General features: G+C 41.9%; 3 protein-coding genes across 11 annotated transcripts; 2 read left to right on the top strand and 1 right to left on the bottom strand.

Annotated features, from left to right (window-relative positions):
• Positions 1 to 108: 108 nt before the first annotated feature.
• Positions 109 to 6,162, top strand: parp2 (poly (ADP-ribose) polymerase 2). 3 transcript variants are annotated; one of them, XM_029524002.1, is made up of 17 exons: positions 109 to 276; positions 787 to 996; positions 1,296 to 1,465; positions 1,683 to 1,751; positions 1,934 to 1,984; positions 2,152 to 2,248; positions 2,391 to 2,466; positions 2,552 to 2,654; positions 2,770 to 2,923; positions 3,038 to 3,176; positions 3,275 to 3,338; positions 3,480 to 3,614; positions 3,823 to 3,950; positions 4,081 to 4,180; positions 4,368 to 4,466; positions 4,713 to 4,837; positions 5,028 to 6,162. In XM_029524002.1, exons 1-17 carry the CDS (start codon positions 204 to 206, stop codon positions 5,185 to 5,187), a joined length of 1,953 nt encoding a protein of 650 aa, XP_029379862.1. In that variant the 5' UTR covers positions 109 to 203; the 3' UTR covers positions 5,188 to 6,162. The 3 variants fall into 3 exon arrangements, with proteins under 3 accessions (XP_029379862.1, XP_029379863.1, XP_029379861.1); XM_029524003.1 differs by having other exon boundaries at positions 1,296 to 1,454; positions 1,681 to 1,751; positions 5,028 to 6,161; XM_029524001.1 differs by having other exon boundaries at positions 1,296 to 1,460; positions 1,681 to 1,751; positions 5,028 to 6,158.
• LOC115057132 (protein lifeguard 1) lies at positions 5,870 to 10,356 on the bottom strand. 5 transcript variants are annotated; one of them, XM_029524006.1, is made up of 6 exons: positions 9,951 to 10,356; positions 8,307 to 9,050; positions 7,868 to 8,068; positions 7,397 to 7,525; positions 6,847 to 6,990; positions 5,870 to 6,272 (listed from the first exon to the last, which is right to left on the bottom strand). In XM_029524006.1, exons 2-6 carry the CDS (start codon positions 8,583 to 8,585, stop codon positions 6,138 to 6,140), a joined length of 888 nt encoding a protein of 295 aa, XP_029379866.1. In that variant the 5' UTR covers positions 8,586 to 9,050; positions 9,951 to 10,356; the 3' UTR covers positions 5,870 to 6,137. The 5 variants fall into 5 exon arrangements, with proteins under 5 accessions (XP_029379866.1, XP_029379865.1, XP_029379868.1 ...); XM_029524005.1 differs by having other exon boundaries at positions 8,307 to 8,596; XM_029524008.1 differs by having other exon boundaries at positions 10,041 to 10,356.
• On the top strand, positions 10,237 to 18,916 carry LOC115057130 (NACHT, LRR and PYD domains-containing protein 12-like). 3 transcript variants are annotated; one of them, XM_029523999.1, is made up of 17 exons: positions 10,241 to 10,491; positions 10,710 to 10,828; positions 11,089 to 11,303; positions 11,404 to 13,252; positions 13,662 to 13,835; positions 13,983 to 14,153; positions 14,548 to 14,721; positions 15,068 to 15,241; positions 15,598 to 15,771; positions 15,973 to 16,013; positions 16,540 to 16,619; positions 16,818 to 16,873; positions 17,033 to 17,247; positions 17,357 to 17,634; positions 17,714 to 17,827; positions 17,940 to 18,081; positions 18,414 to 18,916. In XM_029523999.1, the coding sequence occupies exons 2-17, from the start codon at positions 10,734 to 10,736 to the stop codon at positions 18,767 to 18,769; spliced, it is 4,308 nt and encodes a 1,435-aa protein (XP_029379859.1). In that variant the 5' UTR covers positions 10,241 to 10,491; positions 10,710 to 10,733; the 3' UTR covers positions 18,770 to 18,916. The 3 variants fall into 3 exon arrangements, with proteins under 3 accessions (XP_029379860.1, XP_029379859.1, XP_029379858.1); XM_029523998.1 differs by having other exon boundaries at positions 11,401 to 13,252; XM_029524000.1 differs by lacking the exons at positions 13,983 to 14,153; positions 14,548 to 14,721; positions 15,068 to 15,241; ... (7 more) ...; positions 17,940 to 18,081; positions 18,414 to 18,916 and having other exon boundaries at positions 10,237 to 10,491; positions 11,401 to 13,271; positions 13,662 to 13,821.
• The last annotated feature ends 1,174 nt before the right edge of the window (positions 18,917 to 20,090 follow it).

The raw sequence follows: 20,090 nt of genomic DNA, 5'->3' as shown, positions 1-20,090 counted from the left end.
GTTGTAACCAGTTTGTGCCAAAGCGGTTGCCTCGGTAACGCAACCGCGTGTGTGAGAGCGAGGCGCATGCGTACTCTCTTTTTCCGTTTATTGAAACAGAGGTTCCGGAAGTTTGGAGTTTGCCGCTCCGTCTGTTTGTTGTGGATATCGGTTAAAAGAATAAAAATAAAAATAAAAAACAAACACATTTTCGATAAACCAACATGAGGCGAACAAGAGGGTCAAGAAATAAGAGTCAAGGCGCAGCAGGAAACGAGGAGCCGGAGTCTAAAACAGGTTGGTCGGACGCAGGAAGGACGTTAGCTGGCTGTTGTTGACTGTTGTGGACAAAACAGGAAAAATTAAGTTGTGTAACGCTGTTTATTCTCCACGCAGGCCGAGCTGTCATTGTGAACCTTGAACTTACACAGTGTTGTCATAAAAAAAAAAAAACCCACCACAGATTAAATTCATTCAACTGAATTTGGTGAACTATGTCAGGCCTTAAAAGAGAAAAATATGGTTTTCAATGGGATTACAACAACAAGACAACATGAAGATAATGTGGGTATATAATAAAAACAAAACTTTTGATATTATTTCATTATTTCATATTTTGTATGTGCTGTGGCAGCTCGGGGGTTTTGTCTCTATCGTTGATAAATTGTAATAGAGTTTTAATCAAAATAGTGAGCATTTAAGCTTAAATGCAAAATGCCTAATGTATTAAGTGTGTGTATGTATTGAGATTGCTATAGATCAGAGCCATAGCTGACCCACTCTCTGTCTCTCTTTGTCTGTGATCAGTGTGGCAGTGGAGAGGAGATGAAGGACAATGGGAACTTTACTCGCCTTCAGACTGTGCCTTGTTGGACTCGGCTGTCTCTTCAGGAAAAACCTCAGTCACCTTGACTCTGCCGTCTGGGCTGGCCTACGAAGTCGACCTGAAGAAGATGGTCCAGATTAATCCTGTCACAAAATACAAGAGGAAGATTCGCTCTCAGACAGTTAAAACAGGTGTGTATTTGGAATATGTGAATCGATTTGCACCGTTCTGGGATTTTATTTTACATTGTTGTCATATTGTTTCTGTCATCCCTCCTGCTTGGATTTTGGATCCCTGTTTATTGTCATACATAAAATGTTTGTCATTTTCACATTACAACAGGGTTTTATTAAAATGTCTAGTGGACTTTGCAGTAAACAACCAATTTTATAAGGAAGCATTATCTGTTTTCTATAGATATTTTCAAACATTAAAATAAATAAATAAATAGAATTATTTCAAAAATTTTTCCTGGTTTGATTTTGTTCAGAAAGTCTGAACGATGGTGACTCAGCTGTTCATGATTGGAGGACGGTTCAAGTTAAAGAGGAAGAGGAGGAGTCAGAAGAGCATCCTGCAACTAAGAGACGAAGAGGGCAAAGTAAGAGCCAGATAAAGACTGAAGAAATGCCCAAAGGAGAAATTAAGAGTCAAGGTAAAGTGCCTTTAATTTTCATATAAGTTGTGTTTGCAATATAATCATAAAGTAAAATAAAATATTGAAGTTTTTTTAGGAACAAGAGCAATTAGGTTGGCAGCATCTCCTAATGGTTTCTGGTTATACAGGCTAAAAATCGATAGTGTTGCCATTGGTTAAGATTGGATGTTAGTTGACCTCATTAATTTTTTGACTTTGATCTCTGGATGATGCATAGAGGTGGTGAAGACGGTGGTCATGAAGGGCAGAGCTCCAGTGGATCCTGAATGCAAAGCCAAACTTGGAAAGGTACAGATGTCCACACAAACCAGGAAACTCATGGCCAGCTTTGTTTCAGTGTCTGCTTTAACACCTGTTAGGCAGTTTCTGTAAAGAATTGCTCCACTTACAGTTCCTCTATTGTAGACACTCTTTATGTTTTTCTGTGTGAACAATAATTATACTAATATAACAATGTCTCCGTCCTTCAGGCTCATGTTCATAGTGAAGGAAACGATGTTTATGACGTGATGTTAAACCAGGTAAAGTTGATCTGCCAAATGAACAAAGAAACATATCCCAAATATTGTGTAACACTCAAATCTAGACGTCTATTTTTATCAAATCAAATTGTATTTTCATTTTGCTTTTGGATTTATGAAAAAGTAAATTATTATTGAGGTTTCCTGTCTGCTGTCTTATTTTGCAGACAAATCTTCAGTTTAACAACAACAAATATTACCTGATCCAGCTGTTGGAAGACGACAACTCCAAGGTTTACAATGTGTGGATGAGGTGGGGCAGGGGTGAGTTCAACCTGCACTGAATCATCTTTGGATATTTCATATAAATGAAAATGCGTATTCATGAGAACAAGTTGGCTTTTTTCTAAAACTTAAACTGACTCATGATTGTTATTTTGGTGCTGTTATCTTTTTTTTTCATCAGTGGGAAAAGCTGGTCAAAACAGCCTCATAGCCTGTGGTGGAGATCTGCTGAAAGCCAAAAATATCTTCAAGAAGAAGTGAGCTTTGAAATTAAATAGTCCCAGATGTAACACATGGTCGTGGGCTTGATGCAAATTCTGAAACTTTTTTGTTTTGCTGCAGGTTCTCCGACAAGACCAAGAACGAGTGGGAGCAGCGGGCGAGTTTTGAGAAAGTGGCTGGGAAATACGACATGGTGTTTGTGGACTACAGCACAAATGAAAAGGTGCTCTTAAAGATGAAAAACGTACAACTTCCTCGTCAACTTGACATTTTAGTCACAGGAAAAGAGTTGAAAACGTGTCTTTTTTATGTGCATAAATAATATTTCACTGTTCTAGGAAGAGAACCAGACCAATGTAGATGCTGTGCCTAAAAAGAGAACCTCCAAACTGGATTTGAAGATCCAGTCTCTCCTGGAGCTCATCTGTGACCTAAAAGCCATGGAGGAGTGCGTGTTGGAGATGAAGTTTGACACGCGCAAAGCTCCTCTCGGTGAGTCTGACAGAATCATGTGCAACGGCTTCTGACTCCATTTGCAGATTCAGCTAGTGAAAAATATGTTATTATGCTTCATACTTCAAATTGATTTTATTTATCTAACTGCAGGTAAACTGACCTCAGAGCAGATCAAAGCAGGCTACACTGCTCTGAAGAGAATTGAGGGGTGTCTGAAGAAGAAAGGCAGCAATCGTGAGCTGCTGGAGGCCTGCAACCAGTTCTACACCCGCATCCCTCATGACTTTGGGTAATGCTGCTGGAACATTAATGCTGGGACGGTGTTAGGTTTTCACCACATTTCACATTGTTCTCTATCTAGCAATAATCAAACATGTGATTCTCCAGGTTGAAAACTCCTCCGATCATCCGCACAGAGGATGAGCTGAAGGAAAAAATTGCACTGCTGGAGGTAGAGAGCTTCGTTAATTCATCTATTTCAAGATTTCAGCATTTTACATTTCTGCTTGTATTCTTTTCATGTCTTCCCTTCTATCCCTAGAGCATGCTATGATATCTGTTGATATTTCATCCATATTTGTTCTTTACTCAGGCACTGAGCGACATCCAGATAGCAGTAAAAATGGTCCTCTCCAGCGAGGACAGTGACGAACATCCCCTGGACAGACAGTACTGCTCACTCGGATGCACTCTGCAGCCTCTGGACCCCAGCAGTGATGATTACAAGGTCTGAGTGTGAAATTTCCGCCATTGGACAGGAGGAGACATCCATTGTAGAAGAAGCCGACAGGCACATTTTTCCATTTGGCAACTGCCAGTAGATTTTGTATTTTAGAATAACTTGTGTGACAGTAATGAGCCACTGGGCTGCCATGCTGTTTATCTGCCTTAAAGCACACTAGTGGAAACCATCCTCTCATCTCTTTGTTTTGAAGGTGATAGAAAAGTATCTCCAGTCCACTCATGCCCCCACCCATAGTGACTACACCATGACCGTCCTCGACATCTTCTCAGTGGACAGAAAAGGGGAGAGCAGCAGCTTCCTCTCACAGATACACAACAGGTAACACAGGACAGATGCCATTCTTTGTTCATGCTGGGTCACTTACTGTGACCCATAAAATCTGAATGTGATGTCAATTAAAACTCTTCACGTAGCCTCCGTTTTGTGTCTTGTCTGTCCGTCCCACCAGAACACTTCTGTGGCACGGTTCCCGTCTGTCTAACTGGGTCGGCATCCTCAGTCAGGGGCTCAGAGTGGCTCCGCCTGAAGCTCCAGTCACTGGTTACATGGTAGGATGGAGAGATGGCTGCATAGAAAAAGCTTGTTTTGCACTTACGCCATAACTCAAAAATAATTACACTTACTATGTAACATTGGTTTAATTTTGGAACACTTAAAATAACACACACATGATTTACTATCTATTAACTGTAATATTGTTTATAAACAGTGACGATCATTTTTTTTCCCCTCCAGTTTGGTAAAGGAATCTATTTTGCCGACATGTCTTCAAAGAGTGCAAACTACTGCTTTGCCAATCAGAATAATCATGTTGGACTGCTGCTCCTGTGTGAGGTGAGTCCACCAGCCAGATGAAGTACTTTGTCTCAGCTGGTAAAGAAAATGTGTGTAGTTTTGTGCATAATCAGTCCCATCTCATACGTAGGCAGGACAACACATTCTGTGGATTCTAACGTCACCCTAAAATGTTTTTGACTGAAGAATGCAACATCTTTGCACATCTGTGACTCATCAGACATATGTGATGTGATACGACGCCATTTCAGTGACTGTTCTTTGCGTGTCTGTGTGCGATTTCAGGTTGCGCTGGGAGACAGTAATGAGCTGATAGACGCTGACTACGAGGCCAGCAATCTGCCTCCTGGGAAACAAAGCATCAAGGGCCTGGGCCAGACCGGACCGGACCCCAAGAACTCAGTCACACTGTTAGTCTGTCTCATTACACAGATAAATGTCTCACAACCACACAGTGACCTGTCTGAGGGGAACAATTTAATAATTACACTGAAAAAGGCTTTAATCAACAACTTTTGAAGTTTACTTTTCACATGTTTTGCAGTTAAAAGTAATGTAAAGACATCAGATTGTGAATATTTCCACCTCTCTCTTCCTCAGGGATGGTGTCACAGTACCGATGGGGCCTGGAGTTAAGACGGGGGTGGGCAAGAAGGGCGGTTACTCCCTTCTCTACAACGAGTTCATCGTTTACAACCCCGCCCAAACGCGCATGAGGTACCTACTGCGGATCCAGTTCAACTACTCCTCCCTGTGGTGAGGCTGCACGTAAACTGCAGTGTGTTCAAGGATTTCCTCGTCACAAAAAAGGAATGATGTTTCTCTTCATCAGGTAGATACTGTATGGCTCTTGTTTTTGGGCCTATTCAGGATTAGTTGGGAACTTAATACTGACACTGGATGGACGACAGAAATGTTTACTTGCTCAGCGATGTGAAGCTGCAATGTTAAATTCTTTGGGTGAGAAAATTGTCATTTTTTGTATTGATTTGGATTTGGAGCTGGTTTAACATACTGCAGTAATCTTTCACAACTGTCTCACATTTAATTGAAAGAATAATTCCAATTAGATACAACTCTGCCGATACTTTGTTTACAATCACTCCATATGTAACATAAACACCAAGAAAACTGCCTTTATTTTTAATAAAACATTGAGATGGAGCCATGTGATAAAAAGAAAATCTGAGCAGTGCACTATAACTGAACTACTTTTTATACTTTGTGGTTTGTTCTCATTGTCAGCATAATTTTTATTGGGAGCTGCAATCTTTTTTTTTTTACCTTTTTGGTGTCGCTGTGGCTTCATGCCGTTATGTAACAGAGAAATAAGGCAAGTTGGACATCAGCAGTTTTACAAAATAATGAAGTATTGAAGGTTTGCTTGTTTTGATAATTTGATTGCTCAGTTGTTCGGACAACATGAAGGCTAATGCATGAAATTCAGGATAAAAATTATATCTTGTTTATTATTTTTGTACCAGACAAAAAAACAAGAGTCTATAAAGACTAATTGATCATCAGTCATCATCAGCATCATAACATTATAAGAACATTATATACATGGTAATAATAATACCAGCCCCGCAACCCAGAAACAAATACGTGGTAGAAGGTGACTGAGTGAGTGAGTAATAATAATACTAATAAAGGATATTTCTCTTTTTAAATACAGTTTGGCGTGTATTTGTTTCCATAATGTGTACAGTTTCACCTCCTCCCTAGCAGGTAGAGGAAGATGAGGACTATGTCAAGGTAGATAAAGAGAGCAGCATTGATGTATTCCTCAGGATCCAGACGGAAGCTCATCATTCCCATCATCAGCTGACAGTCGACCATCAGAAACTGAGACGCACAGACAGCGAGGGAGAGGAGGAGACGAAGGGTTAGGACAGAGTGAGAGCTAGTTAACTGTGACATGTAGGACATTTTGTTTCAGTGAGAAAAACAGCTGTTAATGACAGCTGAATTTCATTCAGCTGTCTCATCTTTACTATCCTAATGTGCATGCTAGCTTGTATATTATACATACATATACTTATTGCAGACCTTCACTAAAAGTAGGAATACAATCTACAATCATCTTATTTACAGCATGTGTACAAAAGTATTTGTTGTGTGGCTCCACAACTGGCAGTCATGACACCAAATGAGAAGTGAGACTTAGCTCTTTAATGCCACAGTGACGCACTTGGCTTCCTCTTTATTATAGCTGTAGGAGCAGATGGAGCAGCAAACTGCTTGGCTTTCCATTTGAGTGCAAAATCTAAAAATCTTTTGCGTTAAGTTCTCTCTAAATGAAAGGAAGTGGCTCCCATGATAAAACATTAGATGTAACTTCAACTGTGTAAGTCAAGTCGAAGGGCCTTTAGAGCTGTAGTGTTATAATGAAGATGTGTGTTTTTCTCTTTGCCCGTACCAGTGAGTAGAGCAGAGCTCCGAAACATCCGTAGGCAATGTCGGTGATGTAGGAGGAGTAGAAGGTGCAGAAGAACCCGAACATCATCAGGTCCACAGCCAAAATCAGCAGAACACCGTAAAACATGGTGAAATCATAACGAGTCTGCAGATAAGACAGAAACACGAGTAATTCATTTTGTCAAAACATTCTCTAAAAATCTATTTCTGCTTCAGCTTGTTTATTTATTCATGTACGTTATTTTCACTACAGTTTGGCAAAGTTTTTACAAAGACAAGAGAACTGAATGTTGTTGAATATTCATTTTCAAACTTAATAACAGTACAGTAGCTTTCATAGCACAGGCTCAAGTGAAAGCTGCTCTGCATTTGAAATAATTTTTTTAATCTTAAATCATATAATAGTAAAGTAGATTTTAGAGTTCAAGCCTCAGCAGGTTCAATTGAAAGGAGTTGACTTTTGAGTCATATGGTAACTGGAAAGTCTGCATGACTTTGATATGAGTAAACCCAGATCATGAGAAGAAGAACAAACTTTTTGATAGACAAACCTGTGCTGAGAAAATGATGATAGCCAGAGATATAACCATGGTTACTGCCATGGTGATAACCACAGCAGAGGTGTCGTGGAAGGAGGCGATGGTTCCCGCCATGTATGAAAAACTCAGAGTGACCACAACCTGTGTGCACAATGATTATCTTGGTTATTTACATTCTCAGCCTCCTTTAATGTAGACCTCTGAGACAGGCCACTGTTTACATGGTGTCTGTGTGAAAGAGAAAGAGCGTGGTTTGCTTAAAAATACCCCTCGGCTCAATGTAAACATGTGACCTCTTTAATGTAACAGGAAGACTCTGGGGTTTTCAGCAAATGTCGAAAAGCATCCAAGTGTCTAATGCAGGTCTTTTACTCTGTAGCGAGGGACAAGTCTTAGTGAAAAGTAGAATCTAAAAACAATTTCCCTGGCCGTTTGACCATTGAGATTTATTGTTTTGTTGGTGCCTATGTGTTTTTAACCCACCAGTCCCACAATGTTCCAGGGGTGACGGCGATTGAAGGACTCGCAGTAGCTGAGGGTGACGGCGACCACAGCAAAGATGATGAAGGATGTTATGTAGGCCCACAGGTTGGTCTGCACCGCCTCTTTGACTGCGCTGGAGAAGGTGAACACACACACCACACTGAAGGTGAACAGCAGCTGGACAGTCAGGATGCCAAACACCTGCACACAGTAAAAATAAAAATGTTACTAAATGAATGCCCTGAAGCCCTTTATGGTAGAATATAAAAGAAAACCTGGTCTAATAGGTACATATGAACCTTTTCAACCTTTTCAAAAGGAGATATATGAATATTTATATTTAATAAAAATCTCTCACTGCTTCTGCAGATGTTTTATCATCTCCTGGTCCCAACCTGAGACGCCCCCAATGAAATTCAGAAACCAAACCAACACAAACCTTTCTGACAAATCCTCTCCTCACTGTCTTGTCTTCAAAAGAAGACGAGGCTAAAAGGGGAGTCGTGTCTGTCGGGACATTGAGGCCAATGTCTTGAAACGACTCGTACCCTGTGACTGGCTGATATGTGCAAGTTGTCTCAGAGTACGTCTCCGGGGCTGCTGAGTAGGGGGGAGGTTGTTGCCCTTCGAAGGAGTACGGTGGTGGTGAGGGGGACATATGAGAGCCAGAAGCCTCCTGCCTCTCTTTGGGTGCGATGAAGTCTGCTGTATCTGACATTGTGGAGGAAACTGAGGGCCAAAGATAATCAGTCAATCACTCGTGTTGGATACATAATGTTGACAAGCAAAAGTGGGTAGTTTCTGCTTTACCTAAACACAGATAAGGCTCAAATTATTGTTGTTTTGTCAGCTCAACAGCAGAATAGCCGAGAAAATTCAGCTTATCGTGATAGAAAACAGAGAAAAGAAAAAGTATTCTCTCGCTGGAGACAGAAACCATTTGCCAGTTTTTACACAATGAATAAATTATTAAAATACTTCTTCAGCCCACTAATGCTTTTAGCTCTAACTAACAAACTAAAACCAAAACTCCAAAATTGGCCTTGATACTGTCACCGAGCTGTAATCCTGCATGTGAGTGTGAGTCAAACTGGAAAGAGAACAAAACTCCAACATTCCTTGACAGCTTGTAAGATGTTACGTCAGGTCTGTTTTCTGTGTATTTCACATGTTGCCCAAGGACCTGATAAACATTAGGAAGTAAAACTTCAGCGGTGAAGACAGTGTCCTTACATTCAGCAAAAATTTCAATACAGTTTTCATGTGACTTGTATTTTATTAGTTTCATATTTAAGGTTGAATAACTCACAATTAGAAGCGAGTATGCAAAGGCCAGCGCTACACTTTGACTTATTGAAACAGGAAAAAACAAAGGGCTCCCTGTGGCTGTGAAGGTGGCTCATTATTTATATTTTTAGTTTCTCTTTTGTGACAGAATGTGTGAGGGGACAAACATTTGTAGTATTAGATGTCCTGTGTACAAATTACAAGGGGTTATTCTGGGTTGAAAGAAGCAGCGATTCCACTTTTTCATCTTATATCAAACATGTCGGGGACCCAAATCCATCGTCAGAAACAATACAGAAAGTTTTTAAAACATAAAATAACATGGCATACCATTTTCTTATCAGAGTGATAGACCATAGTACGAGAGCGAAAAAACAATGAAGCTAGTTTATAGATGTTTCTAAAGATCGTTTCATTTGAAAACGTGAATTATAGTTTCAAATTTCCATTTTATTATTACAAAATGCAAACAGAAGAGCATTTTTAATGTTTTGCAAATAACATGCTGGAAACATGTTTCTTTATCTTGATAATCCAAGTATAATCTTTCTTCCCTGTGATTTATTACAAGGAATTCAAAAGATCTTTTGTTTTTAGGCCTCTTCTTTGATTCACACATACAATTCTGCTGTATCGATAGTTGCACAGAGCATTTAAGTTTTTCACCAGACACAGTGAGGTCTCCGTCCATAACAAAATAAATATACTATTAAATAATAAAGAGAAAATACGGATGTAGTATGTGGATTAGTTTTCACATAAAAAATGAAGTAGAGATTAAAGAGATTGATTTTACCTTTTCTGCTGGATAGCACCGGTTTGACTGAAATGTCACAGTTAAAATACACGCCTGGTGTGGTGATAGCAGTATTTAACTTCCACTGACCTTTAGCGTCCTGTTTCACTTCCTTCAGGTTGGAAGAACTGAAAGCATCTAATAAATCATTGTCTGAGAAATCTGGAAGTGCCGAAGCTCCAGAGTTACACCAGACCACGTTATGAATACTTCATCCAAACACGGCATTTAGGAAACGTGTGTCGACATGTTGCTCAACAGGAATTTGAATTGCAGCTCTGCAGACTGTTTCCTGACACAAACTCAGAGACCTAACCCACTTAGGTCGATGAGGGGAAACCAGACAAACGCTGCTGTTGTAGCTGACAAATTCATGATTGAAGTGTCCAACACTCGAAGCCTCAGATTATTTACTATTTACCCGGTAAATAAAACCACTAAGTGGGGGCCTGACTTAATTTGGACTCAACTGGAGCAGAGCAGAGGTTTTAATCCAGTTGTTCAAGATGTCAAAGTTTTTTCGTCCAGCCAGAAGAATGAGGTGAGTTGTCTTCATGTCACCTTTAACACATTTTATGTCAAACAAACTGAGTTTGGAGTCGTTTTAGTGTTAAATTATTGCTGATCCGCTCAACCCATTCCACTTTCTGCACTTGAATCCAGACATTCTACTTTGCGCTTTTATTTAGTTCTGGTTAAATTGATCAATAACATTTTTAATCTGCTCCTGTTAATTGTTCATTTTTTATATAATTAAAGGTTTATCTGTTAGACTGACTCAAGATGAGCAAGCTGGATGGAGCCGAGTGTCCGGTGTTCGGTTATTGGTCTACGAAGAGTGAAAGCTCCAATGATGAACCTGGACCCTCAGACTCTAAGTAAGACTCGGCTTCTACCTTTCCTCTCGCTGCTTGATCAGCCCCTCACTTTCTGCCCTTTGTTTATTTTTATCTGCAAACTAAAAATGGCCCACGTAAGTATTTAGCTGAAGCTCTGAGTTGTGAATATGACAACACTGCCATGCTTACATTTTCTTCTCCGTTACAGAAAAGGTTATTGAGTGTTTGTGTGCTGCTCATTTTTGCATCAATTAGCAGCATAACCACTTGTTTTTTTGTATATATGTTAATATCCACAGAGAGAGGAAGAGCAGCGGTGTTTCTGAGTCGGAGCAGCTGTCCCTCTGTGCTTTGTGTCAGGACGTCCTGGATGATCCGCTCTCCACCAGCTGTGGACACTGGTTCTGCAGACAATGTATCACCTCTTACTGGATCAAGTCTGGCTCATCGGGAGACTCCCCTTGTCCCCAGTGTGGACAAAGATACACAGGAGGACCTGGACTACAGACAGCCAGTCAGTCCAGCTCTGCACAAAATAAGACGGAAACAGAAGTTGGTGTGTTGCAGTAATCATCGTACTTATGCTTTCTTCTCTACTTCCTCTCTTTTAGCAGATAGTGATCTGCAGGAGATCCTAGAGAAACACAAGATCAGACTGTGGAGGAGCTGTCAACATGTGATTGAAGGGACTGATGAAGCAGGAGGTCAGACCCTCCTCAACAGAATCTACACTGAGCTTTACATCACAGAAGGACAGAGCAGGGAGGTCTGTACCCAACACGAAGTGAGGCAGCTTGAGAGAAGTTCCAAGATGGAGACCCTCCATGACACTCCGATCAAGTGCCGCAACATCTTTAAAGCCTCGCCTGATCAACAGGGACGCATCAGAGTGGTTCTGACGAACGGCGTGGCTGGCGTTGGCAAAACTGTCTCAGTGCAGAAGTTCACTTTGGACTGGGCAGAGAGCTTGGAAAACCAAGACATCAGTCTCCTAATTCTGCTTTCATTCAGGGAGCTGAACTTACTCAGGAAAGACCAGTACAGTCTTCTAATGCTGCTCCATCTCTTCTATCCAACGTTGCAGACAGTCACAGCAGAGCAGCTCGCCATCTGTAAAGTCTTATTCATCTTTGACGGTCTGGATGAAAGCAGACTTTCCCTGGATTTTGCAGAGCGCGAATTTGTAACCGATGTCACGCAGAAGTCCTCCATCAGCGTGCTGCTGACAAACCTCATCCGGGGAAATCTGCTTCCCTCGGCTCTTGTCTGGATAACCTCCCGACCCGCAGCAACCAGTCAGATCCCTCCTGAATGTGTTGACAGGGTAACAGAGGTTCGGGGTTTCACGGATGCCCAGAAAGAGGAATATTTCAGGAAGAGATTCAAGGATGAAGAGCTGTCCAGGAGAACCATCTCACACATCAGGACTTCCAGGAGCCTCGTCATCATGTCTCAAATCCCAATCTTCTGCTGGATCACCGCTACAGTTCTGGAGCACATGTTGACTACAAACCAGAGAGGGGAGCTGCCCAAGACCTTGACTGACCTGTACTCACACTTTCTGCTGGTCCAGACCAAGAGGAAGAAGCACAAGTATGATGATGGACACGAGAGCAGTCCAGAGGAGCTGACGGAGGCCGACAGCGACGTTCTCCTGAAGCTGGGGAGGCTGGCGTTTGAACATCTGGAGAGAGGAAATATCATGTTCTACCAAGAAGACCTGGATCAGTGTGGTCTTGATGTCACTGAGGCCTCGGTGTACTCCGGAGTTTGTACAGAGATCTTCAAGAGAGAGTGTGGGATCTTCCAGAAGACAATGTACAGCTTTGTCCATCTGAGCATTCAGGAGTTTCTGGCTGCAGTCTACATGTTCCGCTGCTACACCGACGGAAACAAGGAGGTCCTGAAGGCTTTCCTGGGAAGAGACTATGGAAAGAGTAACTCCAACCCAATGGCCTCTTTCCAGAAGATTTCTAAGATTTTTAGAGGCCATCGCCCTTCTCTGGATGTCTTCCTGGGGAAAGCCATGGAGAAATCCTTTGAGAGTCAAAACGGCCACCTGGACCTGTTTGTTTGCTTCCTTCATGGCCTCTCTGTGGAGTCCAACCAGAGAATCTTAGGAGACCTGCTGGGTCACACAAGGGACAGTCCACATATCATCTATAGAGCCATGAAGAACCTGAAGCAGATGAACAGAACCGACATCTCTCCCGACAGAAGCATCAACATCTTCCACTGTCTAATGGAGATGAACGACCACTCAATACATCAGGAGATCCAGGAGTTCCTGGAGTCAGAGAACCGATCAGAGAGGGAACTCTCTGACATCCACTGCTCAGCTCTGGCCTACATGCTGCAGATGTGCGAGGAAGTTCTGGATGAGCTGGACCTGATGAAGTACAACACGTCATTGGATGGAAGAATGAGACTCATCCCGGCTGTGAGAAACTGCAGAAAGGCTCAGTATGTCCCGACAGGAGCTGTAAGAGTGCTTATAATTAGATAAGATCAGTAGTTCAGTCAAATATGCACAATGTACGATTATTCCATTTGAATTCTATTCATTGGAAAATGTACAAAAGTTAATGTAACTGTGATTGTCATTTGTTGAGAATTTAGAAATGCTGTAAAAAAATATATTTCCATTAAGTTAATTGCTACTTCTGGCCAACCTGATGGCCAAATGGTGAGGAAAAGTCTTTCCTGGGTGTCGTTCCCCTTCTCTCACATTAAAGGTCTGCAGGTATAAGAGCAATGACAGTTAAATCAGATAAAGAAGAAGTTGGCAATCAGATTGTTGTTATACACGGACAATATCTTATCATATGTGTGATTTTTATTGTCACTCCTTTTACACCTTCTCTATTCACAGAATCAGTTATTGCTCACTTTCTGACACTTACTGTGAAGTCGTGGCCTCGGCTCTGAAGTCCAACCCGTCCCATCTGAGACAGCTGAACCTGAGGAGCGTCTTGATGCGAGATTCAGGAATGAAACTGCTGTGTGATGGTCTGAAGAGCCCAAACTGTAGATTAGAGATCCTAAGGTCAGTTCATTAACTGGAGCTGTTGTGTAGTTTCTGGATTCATTTATTTATTCCCAATCCTTTCCCCTGGTTCAAACCTCCCCTGTGAGGATTTTACAAAAAAAACAAACTGAAGAGAAAAGAGTCATGCTGACTTTCTTTATTCAGATTGAGAGGCTGCACGTTGTCAGCGATCAGCTGTGTCACTCTCGCCTCAGCTCTGTCAAACCAGCACCATCTAAGAGAGCTGGAGCTGAGAGGAAACATCGACCTCCAGGGCTCAATGGATACGCTGAGTGGTCTTCTGGCAGATCCAGACAGCAGAATGGAGACTCTGCGGTCAGACTACTATTACTATTGTAGACCTTTGTTTGATTTACCATTTCACATACACAGTGAAAAAACAAGCTGTTTTCTCTTTTTCTCATTTTCCTTTATCATGTTAGTACATTTGTTCTGAATTGATGCAGGTTGCTGACATAATTTCATTTAAAATGTTTCTGTTCGTTCAGGTGTTTTCAGCAGTAATATCCTTTCTCAGACATTGGCATCTCTGGACATGTACATAAACACAGAGTTCATAGTCTCTGTCCAAATATAGGATATAAATGCAATATTGATGCTATTTACTCAGCGTAGACATGAGTAGGTGCCCGACAGAAGGCCATAGTGAGGTGGTGTCTGCAGTCTCTAAAGAAAAACATCTGAATGGATTATATTATTCCTTGTTCAGCTTGAGGTGCTGCCATTTGACAGACATCAGCTGTTCCTCTCTGGTCTCGGGTCTGAAGTCCAACCCGTCCCATCTGAGAGAGCTGGAGCTGAGTAAGAACAACCTGCAGGACTCAGGAGTGAAGGAGCTGTGTGGTTTTCTGGAGGATCCAGACTGTAAACTGGAGACTCTGAGGTTGGGATGCTGTCTGTTTCTGACTGCTCTTAATCTTTTACATCCTTGTTGTTCCATATTTGCAGATGTTCTTTTCTTTTCAAAGAGCTATTCCTCCATTTTGTGTTCACTTCATTCTTTCAAATTAAACCTTCAGAACACACACACTTCAGGAGACTAATGTAGACTAATGAGTTGAATGTCCTTGTTAAATATGTGGGGGGGGGGTTCACGCAATCTCAATGTAGATTTTTATCATTTATCATTCTCATTATTATTGCTGTCATTGTTATTATATAAATTATTAAGTCTACAAACAACTTGTTAATTGAGACAAAGCTGATTGGCTAAATGACTTTTTATTTAGATTGAGTGACTGCAGTTTGACAGAAATCAGCTGTGCCTCTCTGGTCTCAGCTCTGGACTCCAATCCGTCCCATCTGAGAGAGCTGGACTTGAGTAACAACAGCTTGCAGGACTCAGGAGTGAAGGAGCTGTGTGGTTTTCTGGAGGATCCAGCCTGTAAACTGGAGACGCTCAGGTCAGGACACCAACTGACTCATGCTGCTGTGTCAGTCTGTTCAATAGAGGAAATAATTGGTGGTTATGCTCCTTGTGTGTGTTTCTGTGTCCATTTGTATGTGTCATCATTGCAATGATAGTGTGGACCAACCGTAGACGTAAAGACTACTGAGGTGGTTTTTAGTTTCTCAGCATGTCTTAACATGATAGATAAAATCCTGTGAAAGATAAAACTTTTCATGTACACACACATATGTACTGAGTACTTGTGGGTTGGAAATTCAACATGTTGATCATTATTCCTTCAGTTGCAATTATGTAGTTCTTAATTTTTAGAAAACATCTCATCGATTATCTTTACTCATCTTTATTCAGCTTGAACAGCTGCAGGCTCACAGAGATCAGCTGCGTCTCTCTGGTCTCAGCTCTGACGTCCAACCCGTCCCATCTGAGAAAACTGTTGCTGCAAGCAAACAACCTGGAGGACTCAGCCATGAAGGAACTGTGTGGGTTTGTGATGGATCCAGACTTCAGACTGGAGTCTCTCAGGTCAGTAGAAAGTCAGTCAGTCCATATTTGCTGCAGTTCTCAAACCTGGCTGGTTCGCCAGTGAAAATGGTGACAGGCTTTGGGATTTGACAAGAAGAGAGCAAGAGGAAGAACAATTTAACAATCAAAAATTAATTATCAGGAATACATGTATGTATTTTTCTACCTTTCACTTTCTTACTGTCCTGTGTGTCCACGCAGCTTCAAAAACGAGGTGATCAAAGCAGCCACAGAAAAGACAAGTGAGTGAAGAATCAGTGCCGAATTTGTCATCAAAAAAATTCTGACTTTGGGTTATCTGGATCGTTGAAGACAGAATGAATGTGCATATTAATGTTTCAGTTGCAGACAGTATTTGTTTTAGATGTGTGGAGCTGTTTGTTCCATGTGACACCGATCGGTGAGATCGGGTTTGATTGTTTTTACAGGATTTGGCTTCAGTTTGTTATGATAAGGAAGATTATACAGATGCAAAACATTGAACATCAGACCGATTCTTTAATGAGTTTTTTTCTGTCTGTAACTTTAAACAAACAGTAAATTTCTTACGCTCAGTGAGTGTGCGACCTGCAGCCAAGAAAGATATTTTGTGTTCAAAAATATCATCGTTGTCAGATAAAGGTAAGAAACGCTGCTGACGAATAATGCTAATGAAGATGACTGTACCTTTTTTAATATCGGCCTGATGTTTGAGACACACACACTCCGACTCAGACCTACAGCACGCTAAATATTAATTCCTCACATCTTCTCTTTGTTTCAACTCAGATGACCCTGACGTAAAACCGGCCCTAAACACATCACGTACAAAGCTGAATATGTCTGAGGATGACACAAAGCTGACAGAGGTGAGAGACAAACACAACTATGTTGTGATCTTCCAGACAGATTTAAAACTCTTTAGATTCTGAAAGATGCTGTACAGATTTATGCCAATTTTCAATATTTTGTCTTGATTATTTCGAGTTAAATTTCTTGACTTATCAATATTATTGTCAGTAGTCGTATACGTAAAACAGCTGATGTTGTCCTTTTCTTAATCTCAGCCTCCAACAGCCTTCACTCCTGAACTGCAAATTGAATCTGCACAAGTCACATACAGGTGAACATATAATATAACAAATCTGAACCTTTGCCCAGAAGCTGCAGTACTTCTCTGTGCGCTCTGAAGTGTTGGTCAGTATTAAATTGAGGGCTCTGCAGTCACATGCTCACGTTGGGGAGCTGCTGTGAACCCAAGTCTGCCTCCTGTGGCCTTCAGGTTCTGGTGTCCTGGCCCAGGCGCCTTCCAGTGTGTTTCTACAGGTCTGGTGTTTGTTATGGCTCAGGAGGCGGAGCTGCTCTACAGGACCACCCCGTGGGACGAGGATCTCCTCCAAACAGCTGGCAAGGCGGCAGCAGGGCCTCTGTTCAGCATCAAGTGTTTGGAGGATGCCGTCTGTCAGCTCCACCTCCCACACTGTGAAACGAAAGACGGTAAGAAAGTGGTTGTGCTTCATGAACTCCTCAACATAACTGCCGTGGGATTTGTCAAAGGTTTCATATTTTACTACTGCTGCGGTTGAATTCTTCTGTGTCTTCACAGCTCTGCTCTCTGAAGGCCTGCTGTCCGTCGTCCACATCTCCGGTGACGGCATGAGCGTCCTCAAACCGCAGAAGGTCACGGATACTCATGTGATCGTCAAAGTCCCTCATCTCTCTTCCTTTGGCCTCACCTGGGCTTTGGAGATTTTAGGGAGGTTATGGAACAACATGAAAACAGTCAACGGCCAAGTTTTACTTTTCCTCCGACCACCGAACCCAAAAACACAGAAGCAAAATCTCAACCTGTTTCTTCTGCCGAGCAACATCCCTCTGGAAGCGGTAAGAATCAGTGTCCGTCCAAACCATTTAGATGCACATTCAAAGATGAGTTGTCTGCTATCCCCTCGTGTCTCTTTAGGTGATCGCAAAACAGAGGGATTCCAAGTACATCCAGGCTCCTCCCAAATGCACACTCATCAAAGACCAAAGTTACACCGTTCACTGTCAGAAGGCCTTTAAAATACAGCCTCAGGTGAAAAGCTCAGATAAATAACGGCGTCGAGATTCATAAAGCTGCTGTTACTGTTAGGTTGGCTCTGGATACTATCTTTGGAAACCTCGACAAATGTGCTCCTGGTTTTCAGAGAGAAGATCTTGATCTGGATTTTGGACCGAATTACCACCCCATGTTTGAGATCCGCCTGCCTACAAACACAGAAGAAGTGACTGTAACCGTCCGAGACCAAACAAATGTGGATGTTTGGGAGCGTGAGGTTGACCTGACAGGTACAGCAGCACTCCATCTTACAGCGGAACACTTAGTCAAACATGTATAGTGATACGTTTTCTTTGAAATCTGAATGCTGCACGGAAGGAACTGGTGTTTGTAAGGTAATATATCTCAGTGTACATAATATCAACAGATGAGCTTTACTGGGACAGAATGGGCTGAAAATGAAATGACAGTAGACGTGGAAGTTGTCAACGCGGATGGAGCTTTCCATTTTTAGGTGACAGGTGTCTCTCTGGACAGAATTTATAGAAGAGGGTGCAGGAAACAGAAGGAAGTAGGCTGATAGTATAATTATTATGATGTACTCTGTTGTTGTAACTTCCAGACCCTGGTCCAGTTGAGGTGGTGAGAATCCCAGCAGACAGGAGCGTCTCCTCAGCGGCTCCATGTGTCCCAGCATGGACTCTGAGTGTCCCAGCAGAGGAGAAGCTGCTGTCTATTCGGACTCAGTTCGTCAGCCGTGTGTCTGATGCCGTCCTACGGAGGCTCCTGGATAAACTCCTGGAGCTCGGGGTGATAACTGATGAGGAAATGGAGTGTGCTGGAGCGGCCAACAGGGCAGACAGAGCTCGGGCCGTAATCGACATGACGCGGAAAAAAGGGTCACAGGCCAGTTTGGCTCTGATCGCCGCCCTCCATGAGGAGGATTCGTGCCTCTCAGCACAGCTGAACTTGACGTGAAGCAGAAACCTTTGACTCTTCTGCTGAAGAACAGTTGGTATAAACGCCAAACCAAGGTTTGTGTTGGAAATTTGAAAACAGAACACTGACAAAAAAAAAAACTAACCCTAACCCTCTCCAAAGGATCGTCATGCAGGCGCAGTGTCAGTGCAGACTGATGAGTCATCACATCGTGTCGTATCCGATATAGTTTCAGCCAAATGAATCACGCACAGACATCTGAAACCTTGGTCCTGTGGCTTTGATGTGTGTAAGATTGATGCGTTGTTTCCACATGAATGAGACGTCACTTTGGCTCGAAGAAATTCTAAACAGTCATAAGTTTATAACATTAAGGACAAAACGATCTGGGATCATCTGGTGAATTGCAGTTAGTTCACGTTAAGCTTGGATAGAAGAGAATTTTTCTTTGAGCGCCTAAAATATGAATGGAAAGAAGTCCTGTTTGTCAGTTGCTAAATAAAATACAGGTGTAATTCCTTCAAAGTTGTTTAATAGCATTTGTGCCATCATTCATTAATGCCAAATGTCATTTACACACTCATATTTTTAAAACTTTAGGTGTGACTCGACGGCACAAACCATCACAGACACATCAGCGACACGCAAAGACACAAAGACATTGACAAAACATCTCTCACACATATTTATTGTAAAAAATACATATAAAAACAATTTCTGAGACATACAAAAGATTGGAGCTTAGAAACAGTATATTGAACAGACAAAGATCGAGCCATTTTCTTCAATTGCATTACATATTTACAATTTTAATAAATAAAATTCAATTTGTTTTTATACCAGAGTAAAGGCAGATTGTCCATATCCTGGGGATGCAGATACTGTTGTGGCGACTCTTTGAAAGACATTCTTGTGTAATACGTTGGTCTGGAAGCACAGAAGGATCGATCCTGTGACTCAAAACCAAAGACTTGGGGACATTTCTAGAAAATACCATCATTGGTTGGAGAGGAGCCGTTTATACAGAGCGTTTAGTTAGCATTGGTAAAAATTGAGGTATTGCACCACACAGCTTAGAGGGGGTAAGAAAGTAAATGAGAGTAATGTGGGGTTTCAGATTGTCTGTGTTAGTTTTTAATTGACAACCCAACCGCCACCACCCCTGCCCCCCCCCCCCCCTTACCCCAAAAACACACACAAACACCCCCACCCCCAGCCAAAGTATACAACATCATAACTTATCACCACAACAAATGTAACATCTAATGATCAATGCATCTCATCTCCACCCTCTCACACAATGACCCCCCCCCCAAAAAAAACAAAACAAAACAATGCACAGCCAGTCAAAGGGCAGCAT

The sequence above is a fragment of the Echeneis naucrates genome, chromosome 17 (genome assembly GCF_900963305.1).
Source record: "Echeneis naucrates chromosome 17, fEcheNa1.1, whole genome shotgun sequence".
NCBI lineage: Eukaryota > Metazoa > Chordata > Actinopteri > Carangiformes > Echeneidae > Echeneis > Echeneis naucrates.
The sequence above is the reverse complement of the archived record's forward strand: the minus strand, read 5'-3'. Positions and strand labels throughout refer to the sequence as shown.